Consider the following 19,730-nt stretch of genomic DNA (forward strand, 5'->3'; position numbering starts at 1 on the left):
TTAATGGAGTATCAAGCAATTCTATTACCGCCGCCTCCCTTCTCAAATTTGTTTGCTCCAATAGAAACATGAGCACGAGGGGTGAACGAGTCAACAGCCCCAAAGCATGGGCTGGCAGCCCGCAGCTACCTCCATCAACAAACAAAACCAATCTTTCCAAGGGCAGAATCGTCACGTCAAGTACCTTAAAGATCAAGCATAAAAAAAAGAGAGTTGTCGCTGGACCTGGACGAGTAGGGGACGGTGGCGGAGAAGAAGAAAGAGCTGGTAGGAAGCAACAGAACGAAGACTAGCACCAACCAGATCAGAGGAGAGGAGAGAAGCCAGCGAGAGATCAGAGAGAGGAATTTGCCGGCAAAAACTTGCCTTCTCCCCTCCGGAATCTAGCTAATTACTTTCCGGTCCTTCTCCCCCATGTAAGTCTCCCCTCGTCGTCGCCTGCACCTACCGTACCGGAAGCGAAGCCTCCTACAGTTCAGGTCCACATCCGGGTCGCCGCCGTCGGCTAGCTAGCCGGATATGGTGACCGCTCGCCGGGGCACGGCCTCCACCTGCGCGCTCCTGCTGCTCTTGCTTCTTCCGGCTGCGGTCTCCATCTCTTATTCCTCCGGGTTGCGCCGTGGTCAGGACCAGGACAGATCGGCGCTGCTCCAGATCAAGAACGCCTTTCCTGCCGTAGAGCTGCTCCAGCAGTGGTCCCCGGACTCTGGCGGCCCCAACCACTGCTCCTGGCCGGGGGTAACCTGCGACTCGAGCTCCCGGGTCGTCGCACTGGAGGTGCCCTCTCCTTCACGGCGCTCCGGACCCGGCCGGGAGCTTGCCGGCGAGCTGCCTGCGGCGGTTGGGCTCCTCGCCGAGCTGAAAGAGGTCTCCTTTCCGTTCCACGGCCTCCGGGGCGAGATCCCCGGTGAGATCTGGCGGTTGGAGAAGCTCGAGGTGGTCAACCTCCCCGGGAACTCTCTCCGGGGCGCCCTTCCTGCCGCCTTCCCGCCGCGGCTGAGGGTTCTCTCCCTCGCTTCCAACCTGCTTCACGGTGAGATCCCCTCCTCCCTTTCCACCTGCAAAGACTCGGAGAGGTTGGATCTTTCAGGCAACCGGTTCACTGGATCGGTGCCGGGAGCGCTTGGCGCCCTGACCAAGCTGAAGTGGCTTGACTTGTCTGGAAACCTTCTTGCCGGGGGCATCCCCTCTGGTCTGGGGAATTGCAGGCAGCTCCGCTCGCTGCGGTTGTTCTCCAATTCATTACATGGTTCAGTTCCAGCAGGAATTGGAAGGCTGAGGAAACTACGGGTATTGGACGTATCGAGAAACAGATTGAGTGGCCTGGTGCCACCGGAGCTGGGGAATTGCTCAGATTTGTCAGTTCTCATATTGTCTAGCCAGTCCAATTCAGTAAAGTCACATGAGTTCAATCTGTTTAAAGGAGGGATTCCAGAGAGTGTGACAGCTTTGCCAAGACTCAGGGTGCTATGGGTGCCGAGGGCGGGCCTGGAAGGAACTCTCCCGAACAACTGGGGAAGGTGTTCTAGTTTAGAAATGATTAATCTGGGGGGGAATTTACTTTCTGGAGCAATCCCAAGGGAGCTAGGACAGTGCAGTAACCTCAAGTTTCTCAACCTTAGCTCGAATAGATTATCTGGTTTGCTGGATAAGGATCTCTGTCCGCATTGTATGATTGTGTTTGATGTCAGTGGAAATGAACTTTCAGGATCAATTCCAGCATGTTTGAATAAAGTCTGTGCATTTCAGCTGATGCTGGATGAAATGTCATCCAGTTATTCTTCACTCCTCATGTCCAAAACTCTACAAGAACTGCCATCGGGTTTTTGCAACTCTGGGGAGTGTTCTGTTGTGTATCATAATTTTGCAAAGAACAATCTCGAAGGTCATCTTACATCCTTGCCATTCAGTGCTGACAGGTTTGGTAACAAGACGACATATGTGTTTGTTGTTGATCACAACAAATTCACTGGATCGTTGGATTCAATTCTGTTGGAACAGTGTAGCAACTTGAAGGGGCTGGTTGTAAGCTTCCGAGACAACAAGATATCTGGTCAGCTCACAGCAGAGTTTAGCAGAAAATGCAGTGCTATCAGAGCTTTGGATTTAGCTGGCAATCAAATATCAGGAATGATGCCTGATAATGTTGGTTTGTTAGGAGCACTTGTCAAGATGGACATGAGCAGAAACTTTCTGGAGTGTCAAATACCTGCCAGTTTCGAAGACTTCAAGAGCTTGAAGTTTCTCTCATTAGCTGGGAACAACCTCAGTGGCAGAATACCATCCTGTTTGGGTCAGTTGAGATCACTGAGGGTTTTAGATCTCTCATCTAATTCTCTTGCAGGTCAGATCCCAAATAACCTTGTGACACTAAGAGACATCACTGTGCTTCTACTCAACAATAATAAGCTCTCTGGAAACATCCCTGATCTTGCCTCTTCACGTTCACTGTCCATATTCAATGTTTCATTCAATGACTTGTCTGGGCCACTGCCTTCAAAAATTCACTCACTGACATGCGACAGTATTCGTGGAAATCCATCCCTCCAACCCTGTGGACTGTCAACGCTCTCTAGTCCATTAGTGAATGCCCGAGCACTAAGTGAGGCAGACAATAATCCACCACCTGACAATACAGCCCCTGATAGCAATGGTAGCGGTGGCGGATTCAGCAAAATAGAGATTGCCTCCATAACTTCGGCCTCAGCAATTGTTGCAGTTCTCCTGGCTCTGGTCATCCTTTACATTTACACACGAAAATGTGCATCAAGACCATCAAGACGTTCTCTAAGGAGAAGGGAAGTCACTGTTTTTGTTGATATTGGTGCTCCCTTGACATATGAGACTGTTTTACGTGCCAGTGGAAGCTTCAATGCAAGTAATTGCATTGGAAGTGGTGGCTTTGGAGCAACGTACAAAGCTGAGGTTGCACCAGGAAAATTGGTGGCAATAAAGAGGCTTGCTATTGGAAGATTCCAAGGCATTCAGCAGTTCCAAGCAGAGGTCAAAACACTTGGGAGGTGTCGCCATCCCAATCTTGTAACACTCATAGGATACCATCTCAGTGATTCAGAGATGTTTCTAATATATAATTTTCTGCCTGGTGGCAATTTGGAAAGGTTCATACAAGAAAGGAATAAGAGACCAATTGATTGGAGAATGCTTCACAAAATTGCTCTAGATGTTGCGCGTGCACTTGCATATCTCCATGACAATTGTGTCCCACGCATCTTGCACAGGGATGTCAAACCAAGTAACATATTGCTTGACAATGATCACACTGCCTACCTTTCTGATTTTGGATTAGCAAGGCTGCTTGGAAATTCAGAAACACATGCAACCACTGGCGTGGCAGGTACTTTTGGGTATGTAGCTCCAGAGTATGCGATGACATGCCGCGTTTCTGATAAGGCAGATGTGTATAGCTATGGAGTTGTACTTCTTGAACTCATTTCAGACAAAAAGGCACTGGATCCTTCTTTTTCTCCTTACGGGAATGGATTCAACATAGTTGCCTGGGCTTGCATGCTTCTACAAAAGGGCCGAGCTCGTGAATTCTTTATAGAAGGGCTGTGGGATGTGGCCCCACATGACGACCTTGTTGAGATTCTACACCTGGGCATCAAGTGTACGGTTGATTCTCTTTCTTCTAGGCCCACAATGAAGCAAGTTGTTCGGCGACTTAAGGAACTCAGACCACCGTCATACTAGGAATAGCAAGCAGAGATTGGCTTCCTTCTGCAAATTGAGACCAAGGTATATAAACTATTTTTCCTTCCCATTTGCTGTCTAACTCTCTCGACCAAATAGTAACAAATTCCGATTATGATTAATGTACTGATGTAGTGATATTTAAATTCTTTATCATAAAAATGTTAGATCATTCTCTTGCACGTGATTGTGTTTTAGAAATCATGAACCTTTATAAATACAAGTGTCCATGGACAAGTGTCCCTTGTGTGTCCCACCCCAGGAACAGAGCTCTGTGTATTCGTTGGGTTCAGCTGACCCGATGAAAATTTCAAATTCCATTTGAAGTTCTTTAAGGTTAGCAAATCACCCTTCTAAGTGAACCACAAAGTGTATTTGACCCAGTGGCTTAATATTCTGGCTCCACCCCTGTTCCTCCCTGAACTATTTTGAGTGAGTTTCCTGGACAGCTACGGTTCGATACTCCCCTCCTTAAAGATGAAGCCATGGGACCTGTGTTTGAGTAGCATTTTTTCTTATTCATTCATTATATGAGGGATGTAATGCAGGACTTGTATTCTTGATCAGATGATTTGCTATTTAGCTAGTTTGTCTTGTAGATGACAGAAGATGAGCCATGAGCTGGATATAATTGTCACTTGCTGATAAAATGCAAATTTTTATAGTTATACTTACCTTTTCTTATGCACTTTTTTATTGATAAAATAACTTTACAAGTTTACATGTTCTGAATGTGCGTCATCAAAATTGAAATGTTCTGTTTTTTTGGGAATGTAGGCTGCTGGCTGTTTTGGTGACTGCAACAGCCAGTAATGTTCCAAACAAACTGGTGGCAAGCAATTCAAATGTCATTTCTCAACGGGTCAAGCAGGACATTCATGGTATTTAACCCTTATTGGTTATGTGGTCATGGATATCGCTTCAATGCCACTGCAAGCAAGCATCGAGGATGTCTGAGGAAGTTCTTAGTTCTTACATGCCTGCCAAATCTGTAAGAAGACTTCTGATATTCCCAGATATCTGCCACGCTGTTGTTTCTTTTCGAAATTTTATTGGCACACTAAGGTCTCACCCAGCGACACCCTCTGTCTTTGTCCCTGTTCAGGATGACTGGATGAGGCATTGCCGACCCAGTTAACAGGATACATTTATATGCCTTGCTGTGCAATTATTTCGGCGCAAGGAGCCTCGCTGCTCTCCTGATCGGATATCGACCACCTTGAGTCATTGGAAAAACATATCTATCAAAGCAAAGCCATATATCTGGAAGTTATGGGGCGATCTGTCAGTGGAAAAGGCTTGGCCACTGACATGCGCGAGGACATGGAACGATAGAACATATCGCCAATCAAAGCAAAGCCATGTGAATTCATATTAAACATGGTGGTCCATATATATAGCAGTTAAAAGTATCAAATCACTGATTACCTTAGTCTTTGTAACTGTACAAACTACTTTCTTGGCCTTTGTAATTGTTCAATACTACTTTCTGGCATTCATTATGCAGGCATGCAGCTGTCTTGCCATTCTGTCCATACTGATAATAGCCGAAAATAATTTTATTTGCTCTATTTGCTTTGATGAGTGATTGCATCGATTTGCAAGCTGAAGGGCCGAGTGGTCGGAAATGTGGATTAAAAAAAAGGATGTGTTGGAGACCAGACAGGTTGAAATGTTGAATCGTGGATTTAACTCAGGGAGCAGACAGGAAATGTGGATTTCAAGAAATTAAAAAATTACCTAATATCGACTCCGCTGGGGATCGAACCCAGAATCTCGGGACAAATAACTTTTTACCATTATAACGGACGGTCACTCTCCAGTTCTCACTTTGGCGAATTCTCATATTCTTTCACCAGCGTTGTTCGCTCTGAGATACACTTTTATCACTTTTGCACTCGTGGCGCTCCAGCACAGCTTGCCACGTCGGCCCCGAGCACGCGAAGGGTGCAAAATGACCTCGCCTGCCCCTGCCCCCCTCGTCTTAGCTATCCGGGCCGGTCTCAGTTGACCCAGCCGGCCCATTTGCCCTGTCCCCTTCATCTCCCCCGTGCTGACAATGAATGGAGCATAGGTAGCAAATGCACATATCACAAACTCATCAAGTGATAGAAACAAACCTAACAGTTAAGCATTGCATTACATGACAGGTTTTGTTCTGGCCACTTCACAGCAGTTCCCCATCCATACACAAGGATGTACTGTGGCCACATCCATGACAGGTTTTACATAACAGTTTGCAAAAGAAAAGACCATACAAGCTTGTTTCCCAAAATAAACAGGTCCAGGACAGCATGGGCCAAAATAAGAGACATTTTCAATTCAAGCTTTGTCTCATTTCTTCTTCCCCTTGGTTCCTGCAGTCTTCTTTGCTGGAGTGTTTTTTGTTGGAGTCTTCTTGATCTTGGTAGCTAGTTGCTTCCTTCTAGGTGTCATCTTTCTTTTGCCAGTTGCTTCATCTCTTAGCGGGTTCACAACGTTCACAACTACCAATTCCAGACAATTGTTCCTGTGTGCATATAAACCATTTAGTGTTGCTTCTTCAATATTTTGCAAAATGTACAGTGAAGAATGAAATTGTACCTTGTAGATGTGTGGGGGCTTCCAGGTGCTTGGTATACAGTCTCTAGGGGTGTAGGTGTGTTGGGGCTTCCAGGTGCTTGGTATACAGTCTCCAGGGGTGCTTCTTTGGCTGCTGCTGCTTCAGCTGCTACTGCTGCCTTATCTGCAGCTAGCTGAGCTGCTTTGGCTGCTCTGTCAGCTGCTTCTCTGGCTGCTGCCAGTCTTGTCCTTGGTGAACACTGAACACTTGAGCCCTCATCTGCTTGGTCCTTCTTTGCCTTCTTTGGCCTTCCAGGTTTTGCTGCTGTCTTCTTTGTCCTCTTTCTGGCATGAAACAAAACAGATCAGGGTACACTATATAAGTATTGGTGAGAATGATAAACAAAATAGATTTAGAATTAACCTTTTCCTTGTTCCTGTCAGTGAGCATCTCCAGCTGCCACTCCTGTGTCCATACTCTCCACAATCTTTGTATTTTGCCTGCCTAGTTCTTCTACCAGTAGTTTCAAATGGTCCAGGGTACCTTTTCTTCCTCTCCCTACCTAGCTTCTTTTTTTCCTTGATTATTGGTGCATGACATTTGAAACCCTTGTCAACTTCTGGTCATTGGTTTCTATCAGTGATGTGAGGGATAACACCATGGTATGCTGCTTGGAATTTATCAACAGAATAGTATGGTCAACAAACAAGCCCATTTGTGGTTGTCTTTGGCTGGTGATGACAGCTAGGGCATGTGGGCATGGCTTCCCAGTGAGCTGCCACTCCCTGCTAAGTACAGGCATGCTGTTCTAGATAAACAACATGCCTCCTAACCTCTTGGTCCTTGTATATTTCTGTAACTTCTGCTTCCTGTGGATGGCCCTTCTTTACTTTGAGGTGCCCTAGACCCCTGGAGGCTACATTCAATTGGTGTATGACAGCAGGCAAGATGCCATGATTCAAAGCAACTGAGATCCTTCTCCTCTTAGCAAACAAAGTCAGTGTCTTCTCCCTAATAGCATCAGCCAAGCAATGTACAGGGAGATCCTTGCATTCTCTGATCCAGGCATTCCAAGACTCAGCCAAATTGTTGTTGATATAATCACATTTAATCTCTGTACTGAACTTGCTCCTAGCCCAAAGTAGGTTATGGTAGTCATTCAGCCACTTGACAATACCTGTCAAAATAGAACTTGAATTTGTGTGGAGTGTAAGCCCTTGCTGCTGGCCACATATTCTTGGCATACACCTCTCCAGTATAATACTTCTTTAAATTCTCCATCAAATGCCTGAAACACTCCCTCTTCTCACAATCAGGCCAGACCTGAGCCACTGCTGCCTCAAGACCCTTACAAGCATCAGTACACACTGCTAAATTTTCCATAGGGCCAATTGCTTTGCTAAGCTGCTGCATAAACCAGATCCAGTTGTCTTTGGTTTCTGACCCAAAAAATCCAAAGGCCAATGGAAACATCCAGTTGTGGCCATCCAATGCTTGAGCAAAGGGCAGCTGGCCATTCCAGAGCCCATTTAAGTGGGTTGAATCTATACTAATGTAAGGCCTACACCTATTTCTAAAACCATCTATGGCAGCCTTGAAACAACAGAAAAATCTAGTAAAATGAACATTGCCATCAATTTCCTCACTATCAACCTCAACAATACTACCAGGTGATCTCAATTCCACCTCTGCCTTAAACCTATACAACCAATCAAAGGAATCAACGCGGGGGAGATATGTGCATTTGCTACCTATACAAAACCTGTCATGTAATGCAATGCTTAACTGTTAGGTTTGTTTCTATCACTTGATGAGTTTGTGATCTGTGCATTTGCTACCTATGCTCCATTCATTGTCAGCGCGGGAGAGATGAAGGGGACAGGGCAAATGGGCCGGCTGGGTCAACTGAGACCGGCCCGGATAGCTAAGACGAGGGGGGCAGGGGCAGGCGAGGTTATTTTGCACCCTTCGCGCGCTCGGGGCCGACGTGGCAAGCTGTGCTGGAGCGTCACGAGTGCAAAAGTGGTAAAAGTGTATCTCGGAGCGAACAACGTTGGTGAAAGAATATGGGAATTCGCCAAGGTGAGAACTGGAGAGTGGCCGTCCGTTATAATGGTAAAAAGTTATTTGTCCCCAGAATCTCTGGTTCCATAGACCAGCGCCTTGTCCATTGGGCCACGGAGTCAATGTTGAGTTTAAATGAACCATTCCATTGGAAACATGTTGGTTATCTAGCTGCTACTTTTTTCAGTATTTTTGTGATCAAATACAAATACTTGATATCCAACAGGGAAACCATGGTGGACCAAGGTTTAAGAGATCAGCCGCGTTTTGAGGATACCTTAATACACGCATTGGTTAGGCTTAGACTTCACCTTGAACTACCATACAACTTTGTTGCAGGATTCGGGTGGGTTACAGTTTCTCAGAAGAGAAATGAATTAGTTGCAATGTAAATTTCCATCACTCTTGCAGGCTCCTAATTGGAACTGAACTCTTGTCAGTGAACAAGACTAGCAGATTGCCACTAAAATCGGTGCTCATGGTCTGGACCCTTTGCATTTCTAAGCTTCATTCTCAAGCTTTTTTGCAGTTAATCCTCTAATGTATCTTGAGTTTGATGAGTTGTGAATAGTAAATGTGTAAGGTGTTACATATGTGTGCACTTGTTAATATTTCTCTTGTACGAAATAGAAACATCTTTCACTCAAATTATGTGAACAATATTTATTTGTATCATGGGTCACTATCATCATCATCATCATCATCATCATCATCATCATATTGTAAATGAGCAGTATTTGCTCAAATTGACAATTTTGTCCCTGGCATTTTACTGAGTTTTTCCATGCTTTAGATAAGCCTATATAGGCTTGCTCTTGTCGTGTGCACGTCTAATTTCAGACAAAATGTTACATGCTGTGGCAAAATGGTAACTTACTCTGTTTGTGTTAGGCATGTTAACCAAAATATCTCCTGATATATGTATTATTAATTATAGTTTTTTTAACCTAAAATGTCACTTATAGCTTGGCTTCATTGGTGAAAGACGACGATAGAGCCGTGATCCTTGTTTCCCATTTTTAACATAACTTCCGACACATTCTCTAGCAACATACAAGACGCCCCTGTTTGGATCCACCCAACTAAAACTTAGCTATTGCTAAACTTTAGCCAGCTAAAAGTTCTCTAAGCTAAACTTTAGCTAGGATGTTTTAATCCTTCAGCTAATAGACTCAGCTAAACTTTAGTTGGGTTTAGTTTGGCTGAAGTAGCTAAACTTTAGCTGGTCTTTTAGGATCCCTATCAACTAAATTTATCCAACTAAAATTTAGTTGGTAGATCCAAACAGACCGTAAGAAGATGGATGCAGCTGTTTTGACGGAAGCGGTAGGCAAGGGTTTCGCTCAGGTTCAGGGACATCATGCAATTGCTGTTTCATTTTGCTTGGCATTCATTGGCTTGAAACACAATTGCTGCAGGAAGAAACCCCTGATGCACGTTGAGGCTTATACTTGTTGACTTTATTAGTATGGAAGATCTTGTGTGCATTTTTAGTGTTACTACTTACTAGCTTCTTTCTGTATAAACACTCTGAAGCGTCTTTTCTGTATAAAGTTACTCAACGATTAACATATTACCATAGCTTCTCGTCCCGGTCCCGGCACTTGGAGTGGTAAACAGTTATTCTGTTGTGCGCAACAGAAAAATAACATATCTCCAGAGCTTTTTATTTTTTTGTGGATGTAGATAATTTCTCTAGGCCTGAATGTAAATGACATAGGCCCGGAGATACTATTTGTTACACGCGTACCTGTAACCTTGTAACAGTGCTGATATTCGTGAGCTCATAGGAAGACATACTATGGGTTAGGTGGGGGCATTCGAAGATGACCACTGGTAGTGGCAATGGCATCCATAACCTTGCATTGGAAAGTAAAATTCAGTGCCGGGAGCTCCATCAGATTCGGCTGCAAGCCTGCAACTTGAACTTACTACATCCGCAGGCTAATTTATCGCAGGATCCATTGTGACGAACCTGATGATCAATTACACCTGTTCCTGCGACTGCAATGTCCAAGCGCTACTCGTGTCTGGAGCTCGCCCAGCGCTTTCCAAGCCACACTCAATTAGCAATACAGAGAAACTCGCAGTTGTGCTTACTAGGCAATTCGTCATGTGCCGCTTAAGGGCATTTTGGATGTGGATTGAAAAATCCATCGCAATCCACTACAACATTGGATGTGGATTGGAAAATCCATCCCAATACGCTACAACACATCTGGATTGAGGTAAAGGCCTAAAGACTGGAGTCTGCTGCTAGTCCATACAGAGATTTGATGAGTGTGCAGCTGGGATTTGATCTGATAGAGCTTGTGCAACTGTGTCAGCATTGAGCAGCAGCGCAAGCATTAGGGTTCAGCCAGTGCCCAACTTAACTTGGTTAATCACCACTCCTGAATTGATAATCGTGTGGAGGGAGACAGTTCTATGTAAGCATGTGGTAGTGAGAGTCAGCGACGCATGAGACCTGTCTCCCAGAATGAGAATGCGAACCATACATCTGATAAACCAAACAGTTCATTCACCAGCTAGAAAATGTGTTCAAAATTGGAGTCACAGAAGGATAACACGGTTTACCACTCAAGATTATACTGTCACAAACTTTTACCAAACTACTTAAAACAATGGGCCAGATGTTCCACAAAACTGATAGAAAGCACAGCTTCTCAGTACTTGATCGGGGCAAGAATCTCCAGCTGAGATCCCAACTTCTCCTCGGCTGTTTTCTCAGCCTTGACACGCAGCTTGGCCAGTTGCTTCCTCCTCTCATAGGCAACCTTGGCCTTCTCCTTCCTCTTCTCCTCAAGTTCCTGATAGAGCAAACAAGGGCGGTCAGAAATCACTACACAGTAGGTTAAATTACAATGTAAAAGAACGCAACCATAAAACATCAGCAACTCCTACTGCCACTCTGAAGTGATCACATGAACTGAGTCTTTCTAATAGCAATGTGATGGGCCTCAGAGATCTTGGTGGTTAAGATCATCAAATGGGAACACCCATCAAGAGTAGCAAATATTTTGATCACATCATAGGCACATCACAATAAAAACAAATGAACGAATCGATTTAAATTTAAAGGAGTTAAGGTCATACAGAACCATTCGTATGATATGAAAATGGCGCATCACCATAACAAATGCATGTATCAAATAATCAATCAAAATGACACAAACATCAGCAAAAAGCATCAGATTTCCAAACCAGAGGCAAGTATAGTCTGAAGTGGCATGATTTTGTCAGAAGTAGCTGGTTGTTAAAATCATATTGTAAAATCAATGGGAATCCGATTGATTTTTCTTCGTCATCCAGAATCATGCACATTTCAGCATAATATCTCAACCAAGATGAAAAAAGGCTATTCTAGCAACAAGAATTCAACAACAAATGTGAATAAATTCTCAGTAATAAAAGGTGTCCAGCACAGACGAAACTAAAGGAACTTCTAGTAATGCCTGAATCACCAGACTAATCATAACATCAGCACAAAAGGCAAGACAGTTCATTTCCAATTAGAAAAAGATACCAATCACCAGACTAATCATAACATCAGCACAAAGTGTTCGTGCAAAACGATGTCACATACTTATACAAGAAAATAAGTGTGGGAAAACGCTTACCCTGATGGTGTCATGGTAGTTCCATCCGACCTCCTTAGAGAGCTCGCCGAGGAGGCAGTACTTGTGCCCAGGCTGCAGCCTCAGAACCCTACGAACCACAACAACAGAACACCATCAGACACGAACATCACAATCTAAGATCAACCAGCAATCAGTCTCGAACACTAATGAAAACACATACTTAAGAGCGTCAGGGATGACCACGCGCTTGGTCTTGTCGTACGGCGGCGGGACGCCCTCGTAGGTCTTGAGCCTCGCCAGAGCCGCCTCTCCCCTCTTGGTCTTGTGCGGAATCATACTGCAAACACAACCGCAGCACACATAAATCCCACAACGCATCGCAAAAACAAAATCAGACGGATCCGGGCGGCGTTGCGTTGCTCACATACCCGCGGATGGTGCGCCACAGGATCTTGGCGGGGGCGCGGAAGTGGATGGGGCCGTGAGACGGCTTGGTGTTCATCCGCTTGCGGAGGAAGCGGAGGTACTTCATCTTCTGGCGGACGAGGCCGCCCGACATGCAGATCTCCTCGCAGCGGACGACGACCACCTTCTGCCCATTCAGCAGCTCCTTGGCGACAATAGACGACAGGCGTCCGAGCATGTGGTGGCGCGCGTCCACCACGATGCGCTTCACGCACACGCCGGAACCGGAGACCATGGCGGCCTTACCTGTGAGGCGGCGGCGGCTCTAGGGTTGGGAGTGGCTGGGGGAGCGGGTGAAGTGGACACGAGAGGTGTTAGGGTTTCTCATTTATAGAGATCAAGGACAGGGTTCATTAATGGGCCAGGCCGTGGCAACGTTTCTCTTTGAAAAGGCCCATGCCCGCTGTTGGGTGTGCGGAAGATGAAGTGTCTTTGGGCTGGTTGGAGAACACCGTCAGGGTTACTGGCTCTCTTGCAATTTCTAATGCAACTGAAATGTTCAATTGATTGCATGGATTACCAGAGGGAATGTTCCTGCAATTTCAGGTAATACAAATGGGATGCAACTGAAATTTATCAATCTTGCAATTCCAGATGCAACTGAACTAATCCATATTGCAATTGGTCCATGCCTTTTAATTTAGGTAATGAAATTGGGTTAAACAGATGTCAATTAGGAGATTTTAAAATTGGAGCAGAATAACAATTTTGACTTATTACTTTCCCTTGCTACCCTTGCTTAGTATTGTGGGCTGTGGTTCAGTATTAATGAACACCAAGCCTGCATTATGTGGTTGTATAGAATATATATAAGCAGCAATTGTCACAGTATTCCTCATGTTTTAAAACCGTTGTAATTACGTATTAGTACTGCTGTATCAAAGCAGGAAGCCGAAATAGCAAACCTGTGCATATATTGCCGTTTCCAAATTATGATCCAATACACTTGTACCTTTCTCCATGCCTCCATCTTGAATGATACATGCGTCTGTTTTGAAAAAGAAATTATTTCGGTCTTTGCGACCGCATACAACCAAAGTGTTACATTATTTTGACACAACATCCAATTTTAAGAGCAAAAATTTGACAATTGCTTGATCATAAGAGTTGGAATTGTCAAATGCACTCTCCATTTCTCCTCGTTGCTCCCTGGATCCCGGGCTGGCTCCAAGACTATTCGTCCTTTGTGGGGGAAGGAAGACCTTATCTGACTATGAACTTTCATCCATTCACTTCTTGAGACGTTGTTTCATGGTCGAACTCCTAGCATGGACTTCTGCCAATGCTGTCGTGCTCGATTGCTTCCTGGAGCTCGGAGAACTCCACCATGATATTGTTTTCCGTTGCGATTTCCTTGACCACTTTCTTCTTCAGCTCCATGTTTGTTTTGTCGCCGGATAACTTCCACACCAACTGCAACGGTAACACAAACCAACCCTGTAAATGTTAGGAATACCTTTTGCCAGTTCCATATCCATGATAAGATATGCTAGACAAAGTTCATGCTAGTTACCATGGGATCGACAATGCCGGTTCCCTCCTTTGCAATCGCAGCCAAGTCGCTACCAAACTTGTCTTCCAGGATGGTGCGTGCGAACTGCAGCTCCGGCAGATCGCCGCACCACCTGGCTGCAAACATGATCCCAGCGGCCGCCTCCCTTATCTCCTCGCTGCACTCCCTGCACATGAAGCACAACACAGTAGTCATGCAACTGAAAAACAGGCGAGAAACCAAATAGAATAGCAGATCATGCCAAATGCTTCAAGCGATCAAGTTAAGATGCTAAGTACCATATGAAATGAACTTACTGCGGTTTGTCTAATTGCGTGGCATGCTCAACGAGTCGCTTGCAGTAGAGCTCAATGATGTCGAACGACTGCATCATGTTATCCTCCTCTATGACCTGCTCTGCCTGCACGGAGAAATCAAGGTTGCATTGGTTCGTTAGTGCTCCCGCGTTGGACGAGTACGACGCTTCATTTGATGTGTGTTTAGAGAGATCGTAGGTCCGTACGCGAAGGAGAGCACGGTGGAGGTAGCCGAGGGAGAGGAGCTGGCCGACATCGCTACGGCAGATTGACTTGCGAGCAAGGCGGGGACGGCGTGCAATGGCGAGGCGCGACAAGGCGAGCTCGAGAAGCTTCTTAACCCTCGAGGTCTGCTTGGAGGTCTTCCCATGGAAGAATCCCATGGTGATTACGGTGGATCGCCGGATCGGTCGTTCCAGCTGCCTGCCGTTTCACAGTGTTCCTGGGGTCCTGGTGTCGTTGGTGTCTTCTTGTATATGTAATGTAAACACTGGGGTTTAGCTTTCGATTCAGTCTTTTGCTTGATGTTGATGGAAAGGAATGGGAAGAAGGCGACTTGCTAGTGGATTGATCTGAAGTCTGCCATGGGGGAACGAAGATTTTATAGGGCCATCTAGTAAGTAGTAACCGTGGCAAGGCTAAGTATACTGTGTCTAAAACGAGCTCGTTTTGCATTTGCATGTTCAGAGCCTTGTTGCAAACTTGCAACACGTGCCTGAACAAGGATAGTAAGCCAAACGTGCACAAAGTTACTGGTGGTAAAGCAAATAAAACGTGCAAAACATTTACAAGGATAAACCAAAATGGAGCACGGAAAAAACAGTGCAGTTTAGCGCCTGATATTTGTAAGCTGTCCTGTGGTTAGCTAGTTTTCACTGTCAAGTAACTGTAGGAGAGAGGAAAAATTGCAGTATATGGCTGCACAAGATAGACAAAAGCAGTTGTGTGTCATATTCAGTATAAGTGAACGTTGAAAAGCTTGGCATATAGGAGATGTTGGACAAATACAGGATTGCGCAGAGCTTTGTAAGGAGAATCATCCACTAGTAATGTATTTGAAGGTGAATAGTCCCCCTCTTCCCATGGAAGATCTGGTTCTTCCATGTTCCATAGTTTTCTCAATTCCTTCAGCACTAATGGTTTGTGCTTATTCTCTAGTGTTTTGTGTCCGGTGAATGTGCATTTAGACAAGTCCTGGACATATTAAGGCCATAAATAAATATATTAATAGCAAAGAAAAACTAAGAAAGAGAACAAGCATTTGTTTAGTTGACCTACCCAACAAAACAGTAGGCGCGGTTTGAATTCACTCATAACAATATCGACAACCGAAGCAACATTTTCTCTGCACAAATTAGAATGCCACAATAAGTACCAAGCAAAACAAAATAGGAAATCCAAAATGGAGAAAGATGAAAAGAAATCATACTTTTTTTCTTGAGGACCATATGCCTAGCTCAAAATTCAGGGCACAGAAGTTGAGAAAATCATCACAGTAAGGCCTTTGGAAGACTGATAAAAGGAATATATTATCATATCATATATAAACATCTTCAACCACATTCTGGATCAGCAATGTGTCAAATAATAACTATAGGTGATAATACTAGAAATTTCACCTAATTTTCTTCGAACCTTGGCATCAGCCATGTGAGTATTGTGGTAGTCTTCGTTGATATCTGCAAGTAAACCATTAAGATCTAAAATGAGAAGCTTTTTCTTCGGTAACCCTAAGGACTTTCCCGGCGAAAAGACAAGTTTGAGCTTTTCCATATATTCCTCAGCCAAATGGGAAGGGATCAGGTAGTTAACATTGCGACTGCTTGACAAACATGCTAAGTCTTGCTCTTGCAATCCATTTCTCACCACATTTGTGCAGTCGAAATTATTCTTTGCCAGACCATACTTATTTTCAAAGCTGTTGTCCAAACTATTCGTTCCCAGTTCACAGCTCTTTTCAATAGCGCCTTCCAAATTCACAGCAAATGGTCCTGATTTCTTTGCATTGTTGACTAAAACTAAGTTAGCCATGGGTGCCTTCTTCTGATCTTGCTTCTTACTCTGTTCCTCTGGTTTAAGACCTGAAATACAGTTCTCAGAAAGGAACATCATCAAACCAGAATTATCAGCAAAAGTTGGTGCTGGAGAATCCTGTGAAGTAGCTTTTTTGCGACGATTATGCCTTTTCCCGCCTCTTTTTTTCCTTCTCCTTTTTCCCTCCTGTAAACTGCTGGAGTTGAGAGAAGAAACATTTTCATTTTCCTTATATTCTTCCGACTTCTGCAGAGAGATGAGGCCATTCTGGTATACTTCTTCCAGGTTCCCTGGCAAATCGGCACTCTTCATCTTGTGATAATCCATATCAGTTCCTCGTGCAGTGCAACTATTAATCGGGTACCTTACATCGGATCTTTTAAATATCTTGCTCCTTGAGGCTTCATTTAATCTGATAGAATGTTCACGGCGGGCAAGAGAAGAGCAGGCAGCACCATCAGCCGCAGAATCTTGTAGCGCCTTATTCCCAGCCTGAAAATTTCTCTTTCTTGTTTTATTCACAGCGGCGCGGCCATGAAGCCTATCCATGGTGGATGGCGCGGCGCGGCACGCCAAGGTGAAGGACCGAAAACGGCGACCAGAGGGGATGAATGGGAGCCTTAAATTTTTTTTGAAATCTTCGACCACTGTCCCAACATCAATCCCAAAAAGCATACACGAAAGACTTGATGACCACGACCCTAAAGAAGGGTGGATGCTCCCTCAGAACACAGCGGGTCACCACAGAGCAAACGGAACACAGATCGAAGCCCAAACGAGCAAACTCCCAAAAGAAAACAGCACTGCTCCTGCAAATATCGGACACGTCCGGTATTTTCGGACACGTTCGGTATTTTCAGCAGCAAGCTGACCAAAAGAGAAAAATCCAAAACCCCGTCAAATGGTGTCCAAAAATCATGAAATTTTAACCATAGCTCTTTAGACACCAAGGGAAGGTCTCCACCAAATTTCAGCTCAAAACTTCAAAGTAAGAAATATCGGACACGTCCTAGATCATATCGGACACGTCCGGTATGAACGAGCAGTTTCTCGTGAAAAATCAAATCAAGCCATAACTTGATCAAATCAACTCCAAATGACTTGAAACTTTGCACAAGGGTTCACAAGCGAGTAGAAAGGCAACCTCTAAAGAATCATGGCCCGAAACAAACTCTAACTCCGTGAATCGAAGGAAATGAAGAAGCCCAAAAAAAATAGGTCAAGAACTTAAATTGCTCGGATCTACGATCTCGTGAGGAATTAGTGAATTTCCTTCGGTGAAAAGCTTCTACTCATATCATTGATCGATCCAAGGCAACAAGAACGAACCAAAACCATCCCAAAACGAAGAAACGAGAGGGGAAACAAGAGGGGACAAAAAGAGCTCGTGAAGAACACCAAAATCACATCAAGAACATAACTAAATCATGAATCCCGGAGGGCATACGGTGGTTACGGCCACCGATTCCTTCAAAACCAAGTCACAATTTAAGTTGTGGACCTCTCTCATACATGGAAGCAAACTAGAGGAAGAAACCCTAAAGGAGAAAATAAAAACTGGAGGAGGTGAGGGAGATGGGGGCTCCCTCATCCTATTTAACAGGGCTATTACACATTCCCAGTTTTGCCCCTGAATACAAATGAGTTGAACCGCTAAGCCCAAGGGCATTGTTGTCCAACCCAGTGTAATCTTGATCCGACGGCCACTGCACCTTCTCATCGGTAGCTTCGCCTCGACGCGAACTCCCCGATGCCGCCACGTGCCGTCCGTCCCTCCTCGGAACCTCCGCTCGGGTTTTGAGGCCCAAACCCATAAACCGTCCATCCGATGGTTTTGAGGTCCAAACCATCAAACCGTCCGCGAGTAGCGTACTCCATACGCGTCCCCCGCCATCCGACGCGTGTCACCGCCGTCCTCGACCGGCCGGCCTGCCAAGTCCTCCTGAGCCTCGCTCAACTCACGCGTCCGCCGTCTTGACCCGGTCAACACCGTCACTCCATGTCTTCTTGCACTTGTCGATGTCCCAAGTGTCAGCCACCGCGGCTAGTCACCCAGCCTCTGGGTCCCTCGGTCCAAGCCTCACGTCCGTCCTTCACCGCTCCCGGTCTGTCGGCACGGCACATCCTCCTTGACCTTCACCTCGCCATCGACCACCGCATCCGAGCTCCACACCTACACAACACAAGCCAAAAGACATGTCGCACACATAGCTTTCGCCATGGTAGGGTTAGTCACCACTCAACCTACTTCGTGGATCACATTGACAATCACTCATCACAAAACGAACACACAAGGGTACTTGTCAACCTTGTGTTCACAATCTCCCCCTTGATGAGTGCATTGTCAACATCAATACACGAACAACTTGAGCAAAAGAAAAAAAAAGAAGAAGAGAAAAGAAAAAACTCACCCAAATGACCAAAAGTCAAAGAAAAGCCAAGAACCGGGTCATTTGAAAATGAGCAAAACTTGGTCCCTAAAGACATGGGTAACGGCTCGACGCAACCAAGTAAAACAAAACTAGCCCTCAAGAAGAGGCAACGGGCTCAACGCCACTAGCAAAGCTCGAAAAGCCGAAAAACTGCTAGACCCTTCAGAAGAGGCAAAGGCTCAACACATCTAGCAAAACACCTCAAATGCAAAACTGCTAGACCCTCCAGAAGAGGCAAAGGCTCAACACATCTAGCAAAACACCTCAAATGCAAAACTGCTAGACCCTCTAGAAGAGGCAAAGGCTCAACACATCTAGCAAAACACCTCAAATGCAACTCTCCCTGAACAAGTGCAATCTCTCTCAAATGAATGCATATCGCTCAACTTTAGGTGACATTGTGAGTGTGGAAACTTCTCCCCCTTGTTGACATATGCACTTATCAAGCTAGAGCCCAAGAATTGCATCTCCCCCTCAAATCATGCTATGAATGCAAAAATGCACGAATGCAGAAGCTTCAAGATTATAGTAAGTAGATTGAAAAGAGGCTCTAGTTGATGCTGTCATGTATATATAGCAACACATACAAGTGCCAGCAAATGCTCAAAGTGACCAAATGAGACAAAATATGGCATTTAAGCAATTTTGATCAAGTTTGAGCAATTTTAAAAGAGGGTTCACCACCAAAGGAGCACATAGCAAAAATAGACAGGAGATCGGCCTTGTGCTACACATGTATGCAAAGTGAACTACCCCAAACAAAGTTCACACATCATGTCATGAGACAAACTTGTGGTTTGATCAAATTTTAGACACCAATTGAAATTTATCGGAGTTATGCAGCTTATTACCAAAGTTTGTCAGACAAGTGTGTGCGGGAGGTTATCTGTGTCATCAAAACCTGACTTAGCGACCATGTCAAGCCTATGTCAAAGGCAATCAGAAGCTTAAGACAATGATCTCGGTATCCATTATAGAGCTCAAGTTCACCAATGAGTGCAATTTGGAGCTGTCTCGATACTCTGACATAGGATAGTACAGACCCATCCCGATCTTTTCAAATCACTTAGTTTGATTTTCAAGTTTTCGCAC

The 19,730-nt window shown here is 44.9% G+C and overlaps 4 protein-coding genes and 2 non-coding genes across 6 annotated transcripts; 1 reads left to right on the forward strand and 5 right to left on the reverse strand.

Annotated features, from left to right (window-relative positions):
- Window positions 1–224: 224 nt before the first annotated feature.
- Window positions 225–4,692, forward strand: LOC136517581 (LRR receptor-like serine/threonine-protein kinase RPK2). The gene is made up of 2 exons (XM_066511191.1): window positions 225–3,756; window positions 4,489–4,692. Exon 1 carries the CDS (start codon window positions 520–522, stop codon window positions 3,709–3,711), a length of 3,192 nt encoding a protein of 1,063 aa, XP_066367288.1. The 5' UTR covers window positions 225–519; the 3' UTR covers window positions 3,712–3,756; window positions 4,489–4,692.
- Window positions 4,693–10,818: 6,126 nt separating this feature from the next.
- LOC136537987 (large ribosomal subunit protein uL13w-like) lies at window positions 10,819–12,667 on the reverse strand. Its single transcript, XM_066529963.1, has 4 exons — window positions 12,327–12,667; window positions 12,119–12,235; window positions 11,938–12,025; window positions 10,819–11,127 (listed from the first exon to the last, which is right to left on the reverse strand). The coding sequence occupies exons 1-4, from the start codon at window positions 12,596–12,598 to the stop codon at window positions 10,984–10,986; spliced, it is 621 nt and encodes a 206-aa protein (XP_066386060.1). The 5' UTR covers window positions 12,599–12,667; the 3' UTR covers window positions 10,819–10,983.
- On the reverse strand, window positions 11,274–11,355 carry LOC136541140 (small nucleolar RNA SNORD24). The gene has a single exon (XR_010780235.1). It is a non-coding gene; the product is annotated as a small nucleolar RNA SNORD24 (small nucleolar RNA).
- LOC136541040 (small nucleolar RNA R12) lies at window positions 11,552–11,631 on the reverse strand. Its single transcript, XR_010780147.1, has one exon. It is a non-coding gene; the product is annotated as a small nucleolar RNA R12 (small nucleolar RNA).
- Window positions 12,668–12,804: 137 nt separating the features above from the next.
- LOC136537988 (uncharacterized) lies at window positions 12,805–14,632 on the reverse strand. Its single transcript, XM_066529964.1, has 4 exons — window positions 14,379–14,632; window positions 14,173–14,276; window positions 13,877–14,042; window positions 12,805–13,776 (listed from the first exon to the last, which is right to left on the reverse strand). Exons 1-4 carry the CDS (start codon window positions 14,553–14,555, stop codon window positions 13,627–13,629), a joined length of 597 nt encoding a protein of 198 aa, XP_066386061.1. The 5' UTR covers window positions 14,556–14,632; the 3' UTR covers window positions 12,805–13,626.
- A 401-nt stretch (window positions 14,633–15,033) lies between these two features.
- Window positions 15,034–16,755, reverse strand: LOC136536115 (uncharacterized). The gene is made up of 4 exons (XM_066528515.1): window positions 15,792–16,755; window positions 15,602–15,684; window positions 15,181–15,366; window positions 15,034–15,090 (listed from the first exon to the last, which is right to left on the reverse strand). The coding sequence occupies exons 1-4, from the start codon at window positions 16,753–16,755 to the stop codon at window positions 15,034–15,036; spliced, it is 1,290 nt and encodes a 429-aa protein (XP_066384612.1).
- Window positions 16,756–19,730: the final 2,975 nt, after the last annotated feature.

This window comes from Miscanthus floridulus, chromosome 2 (assembly GCF_019320115.1).
Source record: "Miscanthus floridulus cultivar M001 chromosome 2, ASM1932011v1, whole genome shotgun sequence".
Lineage (NCBI taxonomy): Eukaryota > Viridiplantae > Streptophyta > Magnoliopsida > Poales > Poaceae > Miscanthus > Miscanthus floridulus.